At 46.5% G+C, this 20,866-nt stretch overlaps 1 protein-coding gene across 1 annotated transcript in view; it reads left to right on the top strand.

Annotated features, from left to right (window-relative positions):
* ADAP1 (ArfGAP with dual PH domains 1) overlaps window positions 1-20,866 on the top strand; it is a 199,715-nt gene that overhangs the window by 163,328 nt on the left and 15,521 nt on the right. Inside the window, exons 5-7 of the mRNA XM_075318072.1 lie at window positions 12,134-12,246; window positions 17,899-18,045; window positions 18,763-18,846. Of these exons, the coding sequence (XP_075174187.1) occupies window positions 12,134-12,246; window positions 17,899-18,045; window positions 18,763-18,846 (344 nt within the window). The remainder of the gene's footprint in view (window positions 1-12,133; window positions 12,247-17,898; window positions 18,046-18,762; window positions 18,847-20,866) is intronic.

Below are 20,866 nucleotides of genomic sequence, written 5' to 3'. Positions count from 1 at the left end.
TGTCGATATAAGTGATCCGATAGCCAATGCTTGTTTGGCGACATATCAACAGCATGATCACAGGGGCCGATAATTATTTGTCCGTGCAAATGGATCTTAGAGGACCTGTCACCAGGTCAAAAGTGGCGTGAGTTTGCTCTTATTATATTCCCACTGCCCTATAAGTATTCAGTTGTGGGCTTTTTTTCACAATCTGCCCAAAGGCTCCAAAGATATGGGCCTTTTTATTCAGCGCTAAGTTTTATGGCCTTTTACCAAGAGGTTGTCGTTCACTGGACTCTCTGAGGCATGGTTCCTTCGATCCTCTGGGGCGTGGTTTACTGTATCCTCTGGGGCGTGGTTTACTGTATCCTCTGGGCGTGGTTTACTGGAGCCTTTGGGGCGTGGCTTACTTAATACCCTTGGGCGTGGCTCAAGTGAGGTTGTCGTTCACTGGACTCTCTGAGGCATGGTTCCTTCAATCCTCTGGGGTGTGGTTTTCTGAATCCTCTGGGGTGTGGTTTTCTGAATCCTCTGGGCGTGGTTTACTGGAGCCTTTGGGGCGTGGCTTACTTAATACCCTTGGGCGTGGCTCAAGTGAGGTTGTCGTTCACTGGACTCTCTGAGGCATGGTTCCTTCAATCCTCTGGGGTGTGGTTTTCTGAATCCTCTGGGGTGTGGTTTTCTGAATCCTCTGGGGTGTTGTTTTCTGAATCCTCTGGGGTGTTGGTTTACTGTATCCTCTGGGCGTGGTTTACTGAATCCTCTGGGGTGTGGTTTTCTGAATCCTCTGGGGTGTGGTTTTCTGAATCCTCTGGGGTGTGGTTTTCTGAATCCTCTGGGGTGTGGTTTTCTGAATCCTCTGGGGTGTGGTTTTCTGAATCCTCTGAGGTGTGGTTTTCTGAGTCCTCTGGGGCGTGGTTTTCTGAATCCTTTAGAATCCAGTGAAGCACACCCCATAGGGTATGGTTTACTGAATCTTGAGAGCGTAGTTTACAGGACTCTGAGGCGTGGCTCACTGGATCCTCTGGGGCTTGGTTTTCTGAATCCTCTGGGGCTTGGTTTTCTGAATCCTATGTGGCGTGCTTCACTGGATTCTCTAGGGCATGCATCAATGAATTCTCTAGGGCATGCATCAATGAATTCTCTAAGGCATGGTTTACTGAATCCTTGGAGGTGTGGTTTACGGGATCCTATGGGGCTGGGTTCACTGAATCGCTGACCAACAGTTCTGGCCCTTATTTCTATCAGATGTAGAAACTGATACTGTATATATATATTTTTATTGCCCTCTCTGGATGTACCGAGCTCGGCTATAATTCATTCTCTCCCCTCGCTGTGCGGCACACACGGGGTTAAGCAGATAATGTGTCTGTGAGGCGGATACAATGGTGTCTGAGGCGTTCGGATAGTTATAGTTAAGAAGCAGCGGCAATTCTTGTCATGGAAAGGAATTGATCATTTGATTAATATCCTGTCTGGGAGCATCGATCGCTGAGGTCATCCTGAATTATTCATCATTTATCCCCCGCTACTGTAAACCTCTGCTGGAAAGTATGGAGGCTGAGTCACTGCTATAAACCCCTTTTAATCAGACGTAGCCGAACCTAAAGGGAAGACAAACCAACCGTGGGGTGTTATGAAGGAAAACTATTTTTTATCCTTTTAATTTATGGGTTTACAGATTCCTGGGTTATTAGTAATGGCCTCATCCTGGACTAATAATAGTCCTGTTGTTGGTCCCCAGTGAGGACCCCTCACCGCGTAATTCCACTGACGTGCATGTAAATTGTGTGGTCCAGAGCAAAGTGCGGGGTCTGCAGTATGTGGTACTGAGCGCACGGAGAAGGGGGGCTCCGTTGGCAGGAGAATAAGTACGGCATGTTTTCCCTTCTTTTCTAGCACCGCACCATCTATAAGCATGGTGGCAGATTTGGTAAAGGGGCTCTCCTGCAAGAGATTGGAAGGGGGAGCAAACAAGAACCGGACCCTTCATTCATGAGAGCTGTTGGTTGCTGTAGGTGTTTCCCCTATTTTTTTCATCCAGGCTTTGACCTATAACCCACTGTAATGCATGCCTCAACACCAATACTGAGAGCAGCATAATGTAGAGACAGAGACCCTGATTCCAGTGAAGTGTCACTTACTGGGCTGCTTGCTGTAGTTTTGATAAAATCACTGTTTTATCAGCAGAAGATTTTCACTACAAGACTAGTAAACCTGCTGCCATGTAGTCCTCTGTATCACCCAACCCACATTACTTTTTGGCAGCTTTCTGGCTATGCAGAGTGTACACAGAAAGCTGCCAATCAGTGGTGTGCATGATTTAGTCCTCTGTATAACCCTGCCACCACCACTCATTGGCAGCTTTCTGCCTATGCAGAGTGTACACAGAAAGCTGCCAATCAGTGGTGTGGATGATTTAGTCCTCTGTATAACCCAGCCACCACCACTCGTATTGGCAGCTTTCTGCCTATGCAATCAGTGGTGTGGATGATTTAGTCCACTGTATAGCCCTGCCCACATTACTGATTGGCAGATTTCTGTGTGCACTGTGCATACGCATACAGCTTCCAATCAGTGGTGTGGATGATTTAGTCCTCTGTATAACCCTGCCACCACCACTTGGTGACAGCTTTCTATGTACACTCTGCATAGGCAGAAAGCTACCAATCAGTGGTGTGGATGATTTAGTCCTCTGTATAGCCCTGCCCACATTAGTGATTGACAGCTTTCTGCCTATGCAATCAGTTATGTGGATGAGTTAGTTCTCTGTATAGCTCTGCCTACATTACTGATTAGCAGCTTTCTGCCTATGCAATCAGTGATGTGGATGATTTAATCCTCTGTATAACCCCGCCACCACCACTGAGTGACAGCTTTCTATGTACACTCTGCATAGACAGAAAGCTACCAATCAGTGGTGTGGATGATTTAGTTCTCTGTATAGGCCAGCCCACATTACTGATTAGCAGCTTTCTGCCTATGCAATCAGTGATGTGGATGATTTAGTTCTCTGTATAGCTCAGCCCACATTACTGATTAGCAGCTTTCCGTGTGCACTGTGCATAGGCAGAAAGCTTCCAATCAGTGGTGTGGATGATTTAGTCCTGTGTATGACCTTGCCCACTTTACTGATTGGCAGCTTTCTGCCTGTGTAGAATAAACACAGAAAGCTGTCAATCAGTGGTGTAGATGATTTTAATCCTCTGTATAATGCTGCCTTCACCACTGTTGGCAGCTTTCTCTGTATACCGTGCATAGGCAGAAAGTTGGCAATCAGTGGTGTGGATAATTTTCCTTTCTAGAGATCAATATTCAGAGAACTGCAAGATCTGCAACATGAAAAAAGGGATTTTCTCAAAATTGCAGCAAGCAGCCCAGTAAGTAACACATCGCTGGAATCAGTGTCTCTGTCTCTACATTATGCTGCTCTCAGATGAGGGAGCAAAAACCTGGTGACAGATTCCCTTTAACAAATTTGGCACATACTTTGAACCATTCAGAAAAGAAATCTATGTGAGCGATGAGCTGGCCTGTATTTCAGGTACAATCTATGCTGCTTTTTTGGCTTATTTTATAGTAAATCCGTGGCTCAGTGGCACGTCTCCTCGCTTTTGCTAATCTCCACTCACTTTACTATAAGGATGATAATTTTCTTCCAAGAAACTGTGATATTACCATACATGCATTGCTCAGCATAAAGTACACCTCCTTTGACAAACAAGAGTTTAATCAATATTTCGCTGAACAATTTCCAAACTTTTGACAAGACTGAGTTTCTTAGAACATTTTTTAACCCATAACATGAAAGTAAGGAAAATAGAAAATAAAACTAATTTCAAAATCTTCAGTTTATACAACAATGAATACATCCCACATAAAAAACTACTCCATCTAGTATTTTGTATGACCTCCATTTTTAAGGACCCCGCCAAGTCATCTTGCAACATCCAATTTTTCCATTCTGCAAGAACAACCTCTTTTAGATCCTGGATGGAGAGTGATGACAACTTGTCTCTTCAGAATTCCCCATAGGTGTTCAGTTTGGGTCAGATCAGGAGACACTCAGCCACTGAATCACTTTCAGCCTGTTCTAGAGAAATTCAGTAGATGTGTGTTTTGGATCATTGTCATGTTGGAAAAGTGCACGTCTACCAAGGGCACTGAGTGATGGCAGCATCTTTCTTTTTCAATATAGAGCAGTACTTCTGTGAGTTTATGATGCCATCAATGACGTGTAGCCCCCGACACCGTCAGCATCATGCAGCCCCACATAAGGACATGACCACCACCATGTTTCACTGAAGGCATCATCTATTTTTCTTTCTACTCTTCACCTTTTCGACGTCGTACAGTTTGAACACTTTATCTTCATCTCAGCACTTAAATGTATAGAACCCCATGTAGTCTTTATATTTTTCAGCAAGGGCCCTGGTAAACTGTAGGTGTTTTTTTGTTATGTGGGCTTTAAGAAAGCCACTCATGCCGTTCCTCTGCCGTGTATGCCATATTGTGTCACGGAAACACTTAAGGCCGCTTTACACGCTGCGACATCGCTCAAGCAATCTCGTTGGGGTCACGGAATTTGTGACGCACATCCGGTCGCTTTAGCGATGCCGTTGCGTGTGACACCTATGAGCGATTTTGCATCATTGCAAAAATGTGCAAAATCACTCATTGGTGACATGGGGGTCCATTCTCAAATATCGTTGCTGCAGCAGTAACAAAGTTGTTCCTCGTTCCTGCGGCAGCACACATCGCTCTGTGTGATACCGCAGGAACGAGGAACCTCTCCTTACCTGCGTCCGCCCGCAATGCGGAAGGAAGAAGGTGGGCGGGTTGTTACGTCCCGCTCATCTCCGCCCCTCCGCTTCTATTGGGCGCGGTTCAGTGATGCAGCTGTGACGTCGCTGTGACGCTGAACGAACCGCCCCCTTAGAAAGGAGGCGTTTCGCCGGTCACAGCGACGTCGCAGGGCAGGTAAGTAGTGTGACGGGTCTGGGCGATGTTGTGCGCCACGGGCAGCGATTTGCCCATGTCGCACAACCGATGGGGGCGGGTACCCACGCTAGCGATATCGGTACTGATATCGCAGCGTGTAAAGTGGCCTTTACAATGGTTTGGCTTTCCATTTCTTTTGCTAACTGCAGTGAACTTGAATTTTTATTTACTTATTCGCATCAGAAAAAGCCCCTGTTTAGGTGTTCACTTCTGTGGTCGGCCTGAACATCTCTGTGCGATGATTGCAGTTCCATCTTTGGTTCCAGTATTCTGATTGATAAGTAAAGCTTTGTTGATCTTCTTATAAGCTTCACCTTTCAGGTGTAAAGAAATTATTTTATTTCTTAGGTCTTATGACATTTCTCTTCCATGTGGTGCCATTTGTGACAGCATGAAATCAGAATGGGTTCTCTTTATAGTCACCTGTCTGCTGGAAACCTGTTTAGTGAATAATTAGACTTACTAGTGGTTGGATTCTTGTTAAGTGGAATTTTTTAGTCTGAGCTTTATACTGCCGGAGAATCCTCCTAGAAAGGAAGGAAAGGAATACATGCCATTATCTGTGTGTACCATTATCATACTAACAAGCGCTGTTTTTGGATAATACACTCAACTTTTGGCATAGGAAATAAGCATGTAGCAAGTGTGAGCCCAGATCTTGGGTTGACATGTGCCAGCTGATCCAACACACTGAAATAGAACCCTCCAGTGGACTCCGATCAGAAAAAATAATTAATTGCTGTAGTTTGTTCTCGCGCCGCTATAGGATGATGTAAGTGCATGGTGTGGAAAAGGATCCCAACCGTGATATGGAAATGGATTTATTAAAATAGTATTAAAAATATAAAAGTACATTTCGGCTTAGACAGCCTTCCTCAGGTATATGTAAATATAGGGATATACTATATACATTTTGTGCTCGACTGAAGGTACGGGTTGTCTTTCTCTTCTGCCTTCCATCCTCAGTCGAATGGGCAGACAGAGCGACTAAATCAAAATTTAGAAACTTTCCTTAGGTGCTTTGTGCCTAAAGGGTGCTTTACATGCTGCGACATCGCTAGCATTTGCTAGCGATGTCGAGCGCGATAGCACCCGCCCCCGTCGTGCGTGCGATATGTGGTGATCGCTGCCGTAGCAAACATTATCGCTACGGCAGCTTCACACGCACTTACCTGCCCTGCGACGTCGCTGTGACCAGCGATCCGCCTCCTTTCTAAGGGGGCGGTTCGTTCAGCGTCACAGCGACATCACAGCAGCGTCACTGAACCGCCGCCCAATAGAAAAGGGGGGGAGGAAATGAGCATCCGGAACATCCCGCCTTCCTTCCTCCTTTTCCGGTGGACGCAGGTAAGGAGATGTTCCTCGCTCCTGCGGTGTCACACACAGCGATGTGTGCTGCCGCAGGAACGACAAACAACATCGTACCTGCAGCAGCAGCAATATTATGGAAATGAACGACGTGTCAACGAGCAACGATTTTGCACGTTTTTGCGCTTGTTGATCGTCGCTCATTTGTGTTACACGCTGCGATGTCGCTACCGGCGACGGATGTGCGTCACTAATGATGTGACCCCAACGATATATCGGCAGCGATGTCGCAGCGTGTAAAGTACCCCTAAGAACCAGGAGGATTGGGCATCTTAATTACCATTGACCAAATTTGCTTTACGTAATAATCACCAGGAGTCTACTGGCAACTCACCATTCTTTGGTGCATAAGGTTTTCAACGCAATTTAGTACCTTTAAGCCTGCTTTACATGTTACTATTCTGCATACGATATCGTATGCGATCGTAACCGCCCCCATCATATGTGTGGCACGTTCAATTTGTTGAACGTGCCGCACAAACGATTAACCCCCGTCACACGTACTTACCCGTCCATACGACCTCGATGTAGGCGGCGAACATCCACTTCCTGGAGTGGGAGGGACGTTCGGCGTCACATCGACGTCACGCGGCAGCCGGCCAATAGAAGCGGAGGGGCGGAGCTGAGCGGGACGTAAACATCCCGCCCACCTCCTTCCTTCCGCATTGCCGGCGGGAGCCACAGGACGCAGGTAAGATCTGTTCATCGTTCCCGGGGTGTCACACACTGCGATGTGCGCTACCCCGGGTACAATGAACAATCTGACGTGCAATTCATGAGAAATGAACGACGTGCGTGCGATGAACATTTTACCATTCATTCGCAATCGCATGTAGCTGTTACACACTACAATGTACCTTACGATTCCGGATGTGCGTCACTTACGACGTGACCCCGCCGACACATCGTAAGATATATTGTAGTGTGTAAAGCGGGCTTTAGTGGTAGAGGGGTTTTGGGAGTTCCTGACAAGGAGCGTTTTGCCTCACACACTCTTCTGTAAGGCAAGGGGTTCACAGTAATTGACTATCTGTAGTTAGCTGCCAGGAACATAAAGTTGAAAACTCCTTCCTGAAAGCTGGGGCCTACGTTTATTGATCCCTACAAAAAAACCGCCATCATTAGCCCACCAGCATTTTGTTTGGTGTTACCTCAGGCTCTTAGGATCCACAATGTATTCCATAGGGCACTGCTCAAAACGTTTGTGAAACCTTTGAAGCCATCCTTCATGCCACCAGCCCCAACCATGATTGACGGTATTTTGGAGTTTCAAATAGCTAAAATTGTTGACTCTCATTTTCTACGCCATTCCCTTCAGTACTTGGTGCACTGGAGGGGTTACGGACCAGCAGAGAGGATGTGGGTCCCAGCATCGGATGTGAATGCCACAGGATTGGTTCATTGATTTCATGCTGCCCATCCAGATAGAACTGGTCCAGAGACCACTCGTAGAAGGGGGGATACTGTCACGGGTATGTCACAAGTGACAGTCATGTGGTTTCTTGCAATAGACGATGTTTGGCTGCGAAAAATGCTTCATGATAGTCTATTGTTCCTCCTGTTAGTATTCATTCGTATAGGTAGCTTTCCTGCTGGAGTTTCATCTCTCCCCTTTTGGACCCAGCAGGAGCTCGCCTTCCACCCAACTGTTGATCATCAGTATTCTCTTAGTTTTTAAATACTCCCTTCTTCTTGGACTGGTTCTGGTGATATTATTCAGTTCATTCTAGCTCTGGTTGCAAGAAGGTGACTTGTACTCCTCTGTAGTACCATTGCTGAAGCTTTGCTGAACTTTTGCCTGTGTCATCTCTGAATAAGTACTTCATGCATTTTCCCATCTGTGTGTCTCCTTGTGTCTTCTTTAGTGTTTAGTGGGGTCGACAAAGAGCTCATCCCATCCATTCCCTATTTAGGGTCCAGCACTAGGGTTACCTAGGGTCAGGTATCTGGCTCAAAAGATAGGTGTGGAACCTATCTAGGATAGTGAGGGACCCCAGGGACAAGCAATAGGGATACCTCGGGTCAGGAACCAGCTCAGCACATAGGTGCGGAACCTATCTAGGATAGTGAGGGACCCCAGGGACCAGCAGTAGGGATCCCTAGGGTCAAGTATCCGGATCACCACATAGGTGTGGAACCTATCTAGGGTAGTGAGGGACCCCAGGGACAAGCAATAGGAATACCTCGGGTCAGGAACCAGCTCAGCACATAGGTGCGGAACCTATCTAGGATAGTGAGGGACCCCAGGGACCAGAACTAGGGACACCTAGGGTCAAGTATCCGGATCACCACATAGGTGCGGAACCTATCTAGGATAATGAGGAACCCCAGGGACCAGCACTAGGGATACCTAGGATCAAGTATCCAGATCGCCGCATAGGTGAGGAACCTATCTAGGGTGGTGAGGGACCCCAGGGACCAGCGGTAGGCTTGGTCAGGGGTCATCATTTTACCCTTCCCTTTTGCTGTTTGCTTAGTACTTCCCCGTTCCTAGAATGACAGTAGCATAGTAGAGCACCCCTTTGCAGAGCAGTATACTAATTTTAGGGGTTAATGTATGTTACCGGTCCGGTGGTCCTGGGTCTCACGGCTGGACCATACTGCCTTCTGCATAATTCTGCGTTCACCTGAGGTTTATGCTCTTCTTGCGGCTGCTCTCCGCTCCGCCGCACACACGCCGTATCCTCCTGTTGTTCGCCCAACCCCTCCGAGATTGTTTAAGCTCTCGAATGTTAGAACTTCCTCATGCAATCTGCATTGTGGTATAAATCACGCACTTCATGCTTTAATTAACATTAATTAATATTAATAGAGCTCCTGTCGCCCTCTGTGTCACGGCGAGCGAATCTTAATGTCATGATTTCCGCTGTTTAGTCTTCGGCCTCTCAGTATGATGATGGAAATTTCGGCAGGTAGTGGAATAGTTCTTAATAGGAAAACAGAATAACCGCTATAATAAGGCGCAGCGATAAGAGCACAATTGTGCCGTAGCCAGGAGCCGCAAATTATTAGCCTTATCTAGAGGCGGCCAATTAAAATAACGCCAGACCGCAGCGGCTATAATTCATCTACTGTATGGGAATGTTAATTCATTGGGTTCACATGGACCCTGCGGGTAGTTTCACCCATGTCACATTGTTTTGGCTTAAAGGGGTTGTCAAGCGAAAGCAAGTTACCACCTATACGAGTAATAGGCGATAATTTGCTGATAATTGAGTGATCGACCGCACGACCCTCACCGATAGGCAAATCGAGGAACTTTTAACCTCACAAAATGAGCTGGCAGGTTAGATGCCCGATGACCGCTCCATTCATTCTCTATAGGGCTACCAAAAAAAGCGGAGCGCAGTCCCATTGAGAATGAATGGAGCAGAGATCGATCATGCACTCTGCCGCACCAGTATACCAGATATAAAAGGGCCTCATTCTGGTGGTCGGACCCCTGCCGATCCTGTAGGTAGATGATAACTTGTTTTCACAAGATATCCCCTTTAATGCTATTTTTGCGGTTAGCTCTTAAATACACTATGAAATTATACGGTACACTCCAATCTTTCCAATATAAATGGAAATAAACTAAAGCATAGTTAAAAGTGGAGGAATGGGTCATAATATTATTATTATTATTAATAAAGGTCAGATTAACTTCTTCCCTACATGTGACGTACATGTACATAACACACCAAGAATGCGTTTATGGAGCTGGGTCAGTAGCTGAGTACGGGGAAGATGCCGGCTGTTTGTCACATGCAGATGCCGGCTGTGTTAGAGACTGATTACTGCTGTTAATTCCTTAATTGCTGAACACTGGAGAGAAGTGGTTAATGCACGCTACCTTAGAAATCGCTTATTACTAGTTATGAGCACCTGAGCATGGTAGTGCTCGCTCATCACTAGTTACGAGTACCGAGCCCCCGAGCATGGTAGTGCCCGCTCATTACTAGTTACGAGTACTGAGCACCCGAGCATGGTAGTGCCCGCTCATTACTAGTTACGAGTACCGAGCCCCCGAGCATGGTAGTGCTCGCTCATTACTAGTTACGAGTACTGAGCACCCGAGCATGGTAGTTCCCGCTCATTACTAGTTACGAGTACTGAGCACCCGAGCATGGTAGTGCCCGCTCATTACTAGTTACGAGTACCGAGCCCCCGAGCATGGTAGTGCTCGCTCATTACTAGTTACGAGTACTGAGCACCCGAGCATGGTAGTTCCCGCTCATTACTAGTTACGAGTACTGAGCACCCGAGCATGGTAGTGCTCGCTCATCACTAGTTACGAGTACCGAGTACCCGAGCATGGTAGTGCCCGCTCATTACTAGTTACGAGTACTGAGCACCCGAGCATGGTAGTGCCCGCTCATTACTAGTTACGAGTACCGAGCCCCCGAGCATGGTAGTGCTCGCTCATTACTAGTTACGAGTACTGAGCACCCGAGCATGGTAGTTCCCGCTCATTACTAGTTACGAGTACTGAGCACCCGAGCATGGTAGTGCCCGCTCATTACTAGTTACGAGTACCGAGCCCCCGAGCATGGTAGTGCCCGCTCATTACTAGTTACGAGTACTGAGCACCCGAGCATGGTAGTGCCCGCTCATTATTAGTTACGAGTACCGAGCACCCGAGCATGGTAGTGCTCGCTCATCACTAGTTACGAGTACCGAGCCCCCGAGCATGGTAGTGCCCGCTCATTACTAGTTACGAGTACTGAGCACCCGAGCATGGTAGTGCCCGCTCATTACTAGTTACGAGTACCGAGCCCCCGAGCATGGTAGTGCTCGCTCATTACTAGTTACGAGTACTGAGCACCCGAGCATGGTAGTTCCCGCTCATTACTAGTTACGAGTACTGAGCACCCGAGCATGGTAGTGCCCGCTCATCACTAGTTACGAGTACTGAGCACCCGAGCATGGTAGTGCCCGCTCATCACTAGTTACGAGTACTGAGCACCCGAGCATGGTAGTGCCCGCTCATCACTAGTTACAAGTACTGAGCACCGGAGCATAGTAGTGATCACTTATTACTAGTTACGAGTACAGAACACCTGAGCATGGTAGTGCCCACTCATCACTAGTTACAAGTACTGAGCACCCGAGCATGGTAGTGCCCGCTCATCACTAGACTGGATCTAACAAATAATATAAATATATCTCTGCTGAGCTAAAACATAATTAATGAACTTTAAAGCAGCAAGTGATGATGAGATCTTCTGGTAACTTTCATCATCCATGATACTGAGTCATAGACGTCCAGGTAAAGATGCTCCAGACAGACAGAGAGTAATGGGCACTGTTCTCCAACGCTCTGTCATCCACCTGCAGCTATAAATCTGCCCGGGAGGAGCTGCCAGGCTCCTGCAGATATTCCACTGCTTCGCTGCCAACACATGGGCAAGCTTGGAAATCTGTAATATACCAAGTTCTGTCACTACCCTGCAAATAAAGGACCAATTTATATTAAAAAAAAAAAAAAAGCAACATCGGCCTATAGAGTAACGCAGTCTGATACATATTTAACCAGGTTTCATCATTAGTAGTTTTCCGAAGCCTTCTATATCCGGATGCGGTGGTCAGGGCATGCTGGTGATTGTAGTTTTGCAGAAGGTTGAGGAACCCTAATTAATCCGGTTTTCTTGTGCTTAGTGTGTGCTCAGTACTGAGTACGATACATAAATCACACTCTGTCCTTTGCCAAGACTCTGAGGAGGTGTGCGCCGGATCCCACATCAGGAGTGATTGATCTCCATATGGAAAAAGCTGATCACGTCTTTTTTTTTTCCCGCAGGTTACCGAGAAGGAGTTCTGTGGAAGAGGGGACGAGACAACGGGCAGTTTCTCAGCAGAAAGTTTGTACTTTCAGAAAGGGAAGGGGCGCTCAAGTACTTTAATAAAAACGATGTGAGTGGATCTTTCTACTTTTTTGCTTGGAGGGATACTAAATATACATATGATTTTATTATGCCTTGTGCAAAGGTGGTGCACAAATTAGACATTTACATGTGGATTTGTGGCAGAACGGTTGAGGATTTGACACTCTGCAATTTCACTGCAAATCTTCATGAAAAACTTTTACAAACCCATGCAGAATTTCCAGCGGAGTTTTCAGAAAGGGAAAAGAAAGGTGAAAGCACGGCCCACATGGTGAAATCGTGTGGTGGACGTGCAGCCCATGTGCTGAAAGTATGGCCCACGTGGTGAAAGTACGGCCTGCATGGTGAATCGTGTGGTGATAGTACGACCTGCGTGGTGAAATTACCTCCCGTGTGGTGAAATGACGTCCACTGAGTTGATATGATGTCCTGTGTGGTGAAATTACGTCCCGTGTGGTGAAATTACATCCCCTGTGGTGAAATTATGGTCCGTGTGGTGAAATTATGTCCCATTTGGTGAAATGACGTCCCGTGTGGTGAAATGACATCCCGTGTGGTGAAATTACGTCCCGTGTGGTGAAATTACGTCCCGTGTGGTGAAATTACGTCCCGTGTGGTGAAATTATGGTTCGTGTGGTGAAATTGCGGCCCGTGTGGTGAAATTACGTCCCGTGTGGTGAAATTACATCCCGTGTGGTGAAATTACGGTCCGTGTGGTGAAATTACATCCCGTGTGGTGAAATTACATCCCCTGTGGTGAAATTATGGTTCGTGTGGTGAAATTTTTGTCCCGTGTGGTGAAATTGCATCCCGTGTGGTGAAATTACGTCCCGTGTGGTGAAATTGCATCCCGTGTGGTGAAATTACATCCCGTGTGGTGAAATTCCAGCCCGTGTGGTTTACAATACGGCCCATGTGAAATTACGACAAGTGCGATTCTTCCCTCAGGTATGTGCATACAGCATCTTCACACACCGGGGTATCCACATGGTTTTTGAAGCAGAAGACTCCTTAGGAATATGCCGGCAGTGATTTTCCTGAAGCGTCTTCCTTGACGTCTTTTGTATTGTTTCTGCGGTGGCTTTTGGGCAGAAGACACCTGAACAATGGACCCCTCATTTCTTTTAGCCCTACAGCTTTGGAAGCCTAAAACGGATAAAAGAAGTGATAAAAGACGTTTCATCGCTGTGCTTTATGTTCATTTTTTTGGCACTTTTTTTTAGCGCTTGTTCAGGTGGAATGCACCTGAAAAAGACATTTTGTACGCATACCCTTAGGCACAACAAACATTCACCGTCCAAATACACAGTGTGATGTTCGGATAGCCCGCTGGTCATCTGGCTCTTGAGTTTGGGACGAGCGCCAGTCCAGACATCGCAATCCGTACATGGATTGTGAATGAGCAACGTGAAATGAGCCTTAAAAGATCAGTTAAATGTGGATGTTATCATGAAAAATAGGTTTCATAAGTTTTATTCCCTAAATAGTTCACAAACCGAAGCAAGGAAGAGATGTAAGAGGATCCAGACAAAAAGTTAGGAATGGCTGGTTAGATAAAGGAAGAGCTGAGAAGTAGTCAAGACAATCAAAAAGAGGAAAAGCTCCCTGATAGAAATCAGTTTGTAGGATCCTGGTTCGGAGGCCACGTCGGTGGTCCATTGCCACCGGTTGGAAACACAGTGAGTCGCCTTCTACTTCCTAGAATCCCCGTCGTGTCTTCTGATTAATAGGTCCGCTATGACGGAATCCGAAGCGGCGTCGGAGTTTCCGGCAGGTAGGAGAAGGGTCACAGCTCCCATCTTGTGGCCATCTCAGAAGGAAAACCACTTCGGGAAACTAATTTACCCAAAGGAATACCATGACCACATGATAACCCAACTGGGTCACGCTGTAAATTGATTGATCAGACAGGTAGCACTTATTGGACATGTGCCATCCTAACGTGGCAGCGCTCCCTGCATAGAGTAGTCAGAAATCATTTGATAATTAAGATGCAGAAGTGATCATCCCCCCCCATCCTCTTCCAGGAGACAAGTATTGGACATGTTTGCTCCTGATCTCAAAATAACATGAATGCAAATTAGACTGCTATAATGTGGCACATTCCCAACATGATATAACATTAGTGTATATGGCTGTGTGTGGTTGGCATTGCTCTGCTTGATGCCCGCGCTCATGTAGATATTTACAGAAGGCATAAATCTGTCTACTGCTCAGACAGTTGGCACGCCGCTCCGTGAGCTAAAAGCTGGCAGCTTCACAGCGAAGGTACCGTGCCATGTCTATGCTGTAACTTTCTCACCTTGTTATTTAAAAGCCAGGATCAACACTCCCTACACCTAAAATGTCTGCAGGATCCGCTGACAATCACATTTTCCGCAAAAAAACCTGGGGGAAAAAAATGGCACCATGTGCTCTACAAGCTGCTTCTGGTTCTATGAGTTAACAAATAGATCAGTTTTAGGCATGATCCATTTATCCATTCCTAAAACGGAACAGACAAGCGAACATGTGCACAGAGCCAAAGAGGCACATTAATGTGGGTCCATGGAATTCAATTGATGATCTGTGCTCATTGAGTGGGCATGAGGCCACAGAAGGTGACCCTGCACCTACAAAATGCTCTTCTAGACGTAAGGGTGCTTTACACGCTGCGATATCGCTAGCGATCTCTTTAGCGATGTAACACGCCAGACAATTTGCCGAGATCGCACATGTGACCGCCGCTACAAAAAATCACCTATGTGCGATCTCAGGAAATCTTATCTGCGATCTAGCGTGTCACATCGATAACAAGATCGCTAGCGATGTCGCAGCGTGTAAAGCACCCTTTAGGCAGTGGCACAGGTCACTCAGCCCAATATCGCTCTGATGTGCTACTACATCGTGGCTTGTTGCTGAGGAATGGGACGTGTCGCATTTGTACTCCAAGCAAGTTGCAAAAACATCCAAGCGGTTCCAACTTTTTGCAACGTGCTTGTCACTTTACCTTGCACAGAGTGATTTTTTTGGCCATGCAATCTGAGTCATGTCCAAAGCTTTTATGTGCCCCTCCACGCATACGTAAAAAACACGTATGTGAAAGATAGGTACCACTGTCATCAGTGTTTTCCATCATTGTGTCATCATTAGTGTCATCATCATTGTATCAGCAATGTGTAATCTGTGTGGCATCATCCGTGTGTCAGCAGTGTGTCATGCGTGTGCCATCATCAGTGTGTAATCTGTGTCATCAGTCTTTCATCCTTGTCTTCTTCAGTGCCATCTGTGTGTCATGAGTATGTCATCCATGTGCCATGTTTCATTATCTGTGTGTCTACCTTTTTTGTGACATCAGTATCACATCATCAGTGTGTCATCATCATTGTGTGATCCGTGTGTCATCTGTGTCTTCTTCAGTGAGCCATCCATATTTCATCATTGTGTCATGCATGTCTTCTTCAGTGTGTCATCCATGTGTCATCAGTTTGTCATCATCAGTGTGTCATTGTCAGTATGTCATCCGTATCTTCTACGGTGTGTAATCATCCGTGTGTCATCATCAGTGTGTCATCCATGTTTTCTTCAGTGTGTTGTTCTCTGTGTGTCGTCATCCGTGTCTTCAGTGTGTTATCATCCGTGTGTCATCAGTGTGTTATCATCCATGTGTCATCAGTGTGTCATCATCATTGTGTCATCAGTGTGTCATCATCGGTGTGTCATTAGTGTGTCATCATCGGTGTGTCATTAGTGTGTCATCATCGGTGTGTCATTGGTGTGTCATCATCGGTGTGTCATCATTGGTGTGTCATTAGTGTGTCATCATCGGTGTGTCATTAGTGTGTCATCATCGGTGTGTCATTAGTGTGTCATCATCGGTGTGTCATTGGTGTGTCATCATCGGTGTGTCATTCGTGTGTCATCATCGGTGTGTCATTCGTGTGTCGTCATCATCATTGTGTCATCCGTGTGTCATCATCCATGTGTCGTCTTCGGTGTGTCATCCGTGTTTCATCATCTGTGTATCATCATCATTGTGTCATCCGTGTGTCATCATCCATGTGTCGTCATCGGTGTGTCATCTGTGTGTCATCCGTGTTTCATCATCTGTGTATCATCTTCGGTGTGTCATCATCAGTGTGTCATCCTTGTCTTCTTCAGTGTGTCATCATAAGTGTGTCATCCGTGTGTCATCATCCGTGTGTCATCATCCGTGTGTTATCTTTGTTTTTCTGGTATGGATAAAGAAAGAATGAAATTACAAATCTTCAGTACTTTGCAATGTTAAACATGTACTGCACACGCATGGCACTCAGATGCTTTTCACAGACGCTTGTCATCCAGATCACCATGGGTTATAATGGGTATGTTTGGTATCTGTGAAAGAAACCCTGATGCCACACATACTGGAAACCTGTGCATGTGAATTAGGCCTCACTGTTCTCACCTAGCCAATGAGAAATGCCTGAAGGGCTGACGACCACATACACACGTACACCTGGTGGAATTAGGATCATGCGAGTCCTCTTGCTGCTGATAAATTAATGGTGTGTGAGTTTTTGCCCTCCTTCCCCGGTGCGCCTATTTGCTCCTTTAGTGCCGGTGAGCGCTGTCTTTCAGTGATGTATTGCAGCAGAACACAGGTTTGTGCCACTCCTCGTGTATCTCTGATGAATTTATAGACGGCGGTGCCATGAATGTGACAGGCCGCTGACGTCACCGCAGCATGTACAGACGTTCCTAGAAGTGATACTTCCCCTTTGTGTCACACGTAGACCATGGCAGGAGCTCTGTGTCACTCCATTAGTATTAATAGACAGAGTGCATCCAGCGAGCGGCAGGGTGCATCTTAGGGACGGCACGGTGCATCTTCGGGGCGGCACGGTGCATCTTCGGGGCGGCACGGTGCATCTTCGGGGCGGCACGGTGCATCTTTGAGGCGGCACTGTGCATCTTCGGGGCGGCACTGTGCATCTTCGGGGCGGCACTGTGCATCTTCGGGGCGGCACGGTGCATCTTCGGGGCGGCACGGTGCATCTTCGGGGCGGCACGGTGCATCTTCGGGGCGGCACGGTGCATCTTCGGGGCGGCACGGTGCATCTTCGGGGCGGCACGGTGCATCTTTGAGGCGGCACGGTGCATCTTCGGGGCGGAACGGTGCATCTTAGGGGCGGCGCGGTACATCTTAGGGGCAACACAGTGCATCCAGAAGGACGGCACGGTGCATCTTAGGGGCGTCACGGTGCATCTTAGAGGTGGCATGGTGCATCTTAGGGGCGGCATGATACATCCTAGGGGCGGCACTTTGCATCCTAGGGGCGGCACGGTGCATCCTAGGGGCAGCATCTTAGGGGCGGCATGGTGCATCTTAGGTTCGGCACGGTGCATCCAGATGGACGGCACGGTGCATCCAGATGGACGGCACGGTGCATCCAGATGGACGGCACGGTGCATCCAGATGGACGGCACGGTGCATCCAGATGGACGGCACAAATACAGATACCCCACACTGTTACTTATACATAGAGAGGAGGACACTACCATCTAGTATCACTGTATGGTGGTTTTCCTGGCAGTCCCAGCATATTATATGCCTCATCACACTCCGCTATTCACTTCATCTTCGCCGTTTTGTAATGAGAATTTGATTGGTAAATGACCGGCGTTTGCTGAATATTATGTCTCTCCGTGTGTTTTCCAGGCGAGAGAGCCCAAAGCAATTATAAAGATTGAGCATCTAAACGCCACCTTCCAGCCGGCCAAAATAGGAAACCCAAACGGCCTGCAGATCACATACCTACGGGACAACAGCACCAGGAATATCTTTGTATACCACGAAGATGGCAAGGTGAGCGGACGTAATGGAGGTAAACTGGGACAGGCGAAAAATATAGAACATGGGCTGAAATAAGAGCAGAAGACGGTAATCTATGGAGGACATTGATAAAAGTGGCAACGGCGGCTTAAAAAGACGCTCTGGTTTGGAGATATCGCGCGAGGGTTCAACTTTCCGAGGCGCCCATGATGGGGCTGAAACTGCTTCTACATGGAAACCGGTGCCTTTTCCATATAGATGCCATTAGTGTTGTAGGACTACAAATCCCAGCGAGCGCTGACAGCTGATGTTTGATTGCGGATGTGTCCAAGAATAACATTTTTTATATCTGTGATCTATTTCACTATATAACAAGCTTCTTTTTAATTTCCTGCTGCCGTGTATGACGTCTGTGCAGCTGTCGGAGAAAGCAGAAGCCGCTAGTAATGGATCCTGAAGCTTTTTGCCCTTTCATATCACTTTTAATCAGTGTAACAAATCAAAGGCACCAGGCACCTGTCTAGGGTGCAGCCATTGGGAGTTGGCTCCTTGCTATAAAAGCTCCCAAATGACAAAGCACCTGTCCTCAGGGCTGGTGGACCGCTGCCACCTAGTGGTGTTATGGTAGAACTGCATGCAAGATTATCTGTACCCGCGTCCTTGCTCAGATATTGTAACTGGAATGTCTTTGTGATGTTTATTTTTGCTCTTTATTCCCGTAAAAACTATTTTTTTTTCACCCAATTATAGGAAATCGTTGATTGGTTCAATGCTATCCGGGCGGCGCGGTTTCACTACTTACAAGTGGCGTATCCTATCGCAGTGGATGTTGATGTAAGTTTATTCTTCTCTTTGGCTTTCTAGGTAATATATATATAAAAAGTCATTGTAATTATTTGTGCATATTTACATCTGTATAGAAGAGCTGCAGTTCTAAGCCTTATATTCTTATCCCTGTCATCCCTTAGAGGGAATCTGTCAGCAGATTTTTGCTACCTCATCTGAGAGCAGCATGATGTAGGCAAAGAGGCCCCGAGTTGAACGATGTATCACTTATATTAGTGGCTGCAGCCATTCTGACACAGTGAAAGATTTGAGATTTTGCATGTAGCAGAGGTGGGAGAGTTACCCCCTCCCACACCAGGCTTTCAGTGTACATTTCCATAGATAGAAGCTGATAATCACAGAGGTGGGTGGAGTCTGACTACAACTCAAGCTATATAATAATATATTTATTCATTTATATAAGCTCTGCTGAGACCCACTCATGATAAAGATAAGAGGCTTAAGCTAACATTGCAGGTAAACAAAAATGACTGTGAGATAAGAGACGCAGGGTTGAAGTCTCTGTTTTAACACTTGCAGCATGCTGTCTTCCGGTTACATTGCAGAAATCTGCTATCAGAGTCCCTTTAAAAATGAATACACCCAGATTTGACATACAGGTTTCTCGAGCAAAATAATCTACAGGAAATGCTCTTTTTTGGGGAGAGTTTTTGAAGGACTTTCAGTCCATGAAGGGCTTTAAGTCTACACGTGCACGCTACAGTTTTATCTACACACAAACTGCAACCAAAACTGCACCTTGTCAGTGAGAGCCTGGAAATGTAAAAAAAAAAAGCACTTGTAATGTAGGTGCGATTTTGGTGCGTTTTTGTTATTGCGTTTCTTAAAGGAGAAGCAAAATATCATAGGATAATGGATAGATAGCTAGAATAGATGATAGATAGGAAAAATTGGAAGAATCGCTAGATGGATAGATAGATAATAAGACCATATAGATTAGATAATAAGAAAGAACAGAATAGGTTGATAGAAAGATAGCCAGCTTGGCTAGCTTTTTTTTTTATTTTTTTATTTTTTTTTTTAATTTTTGGGAATAAAAAAATGATGTGGAGTCCCCCTCTATTTCATATCGAGCACAGGAACAGCAGCAGCTTCAGGCTGCAACACTCAGCTGTCTGCTGTACCTTGGCTGGTTATGAAAAATTGAGTGGATCCCACAGGTTTTTTTTTATTTATTTGATTTATTTAAAAAAAAAAAAAAAAAAAAAAAAGACGTGCGGTCCCCCCATTTTTCTAATACCCGCCAAGGTGCAGCAGACAACTGGGGGTTGATGTTATTAGGGTGGGAAGGGCCATCATTATTTTGCCCTTTCCAGCCTAACAATAGCAGCCCGCAGTGGCGCATCCATAAGATGCGGCAATTCTGGTGCTGGACTCAGCTCTTCCCGATTGCCCTGGTGCAGCGGCAATTGGAGTAATAAGGCGTTAATGGCAACCCACAGCTGCCACTAAGCCCTAGGTTCGTGATGTCAAGCGTCTATAAGACACTAATCTGCAAGTGAAAGTAAATAACCACAATCAGCCAAAAATCCTTTATTTGAAATAAAATAAAAAGCTCCCTCTTTCACCTCTTTATTAACCCCCAAAACACCCCTCCAGGTCCAAAGTAATCCACACCAGGTCCCACGGCGATTCAGTTCTGCTACATCCCTGTCCTGTCACAGCAAGCGGCCATACAGCATGACTGCCAGCTGTGAGTGCAGACAGAGCTACAGCGATCAGAATGAACTGGGGTGAACCCCTGACATCACGGCTACGGGTCCCGCAGTACGGAGTGTGTCGCAGCAGTGATTTCACGGGTTCACTGCTGTGAGGGTCAGGCCGCTACTGGAGTGTACTGTACTGTACTGTACAATGCAGACACGCCCACCAGTGGCTGTGATTGGTTGCAGTCAGACAGCTGTCACTCAGCATGGGGGCTCGTCTGACTGGAACCGCAACCAATCACAGACGGGGGGAGGAGTAAATATGTATGAGGCTAATGAGCGGGTCCAAAAGAAGATGAGAG

Source organism: Anomaloglossus baeobatrachus, chromosome 7, assembly GCF_048569485.1.
Source record: "Anomaloglossus baeobatrachus isolate aAnoBae1 chromosome 7, aAnoBae1.hap1, whole genome shotgun sequence".
NCBI classification, from domain to species: Eukaryota; Metazoa; Chordata; class Amphibia; order Anura; family Aromobatidae; genus Anomaloglossus; species Anomaloglossus baeobatrachus.
The sequence above is the reverse complement of the archived record's forward strand: the minus strand, read 5'-3'. Positions and strand labels throughout refer to the sequence as shown.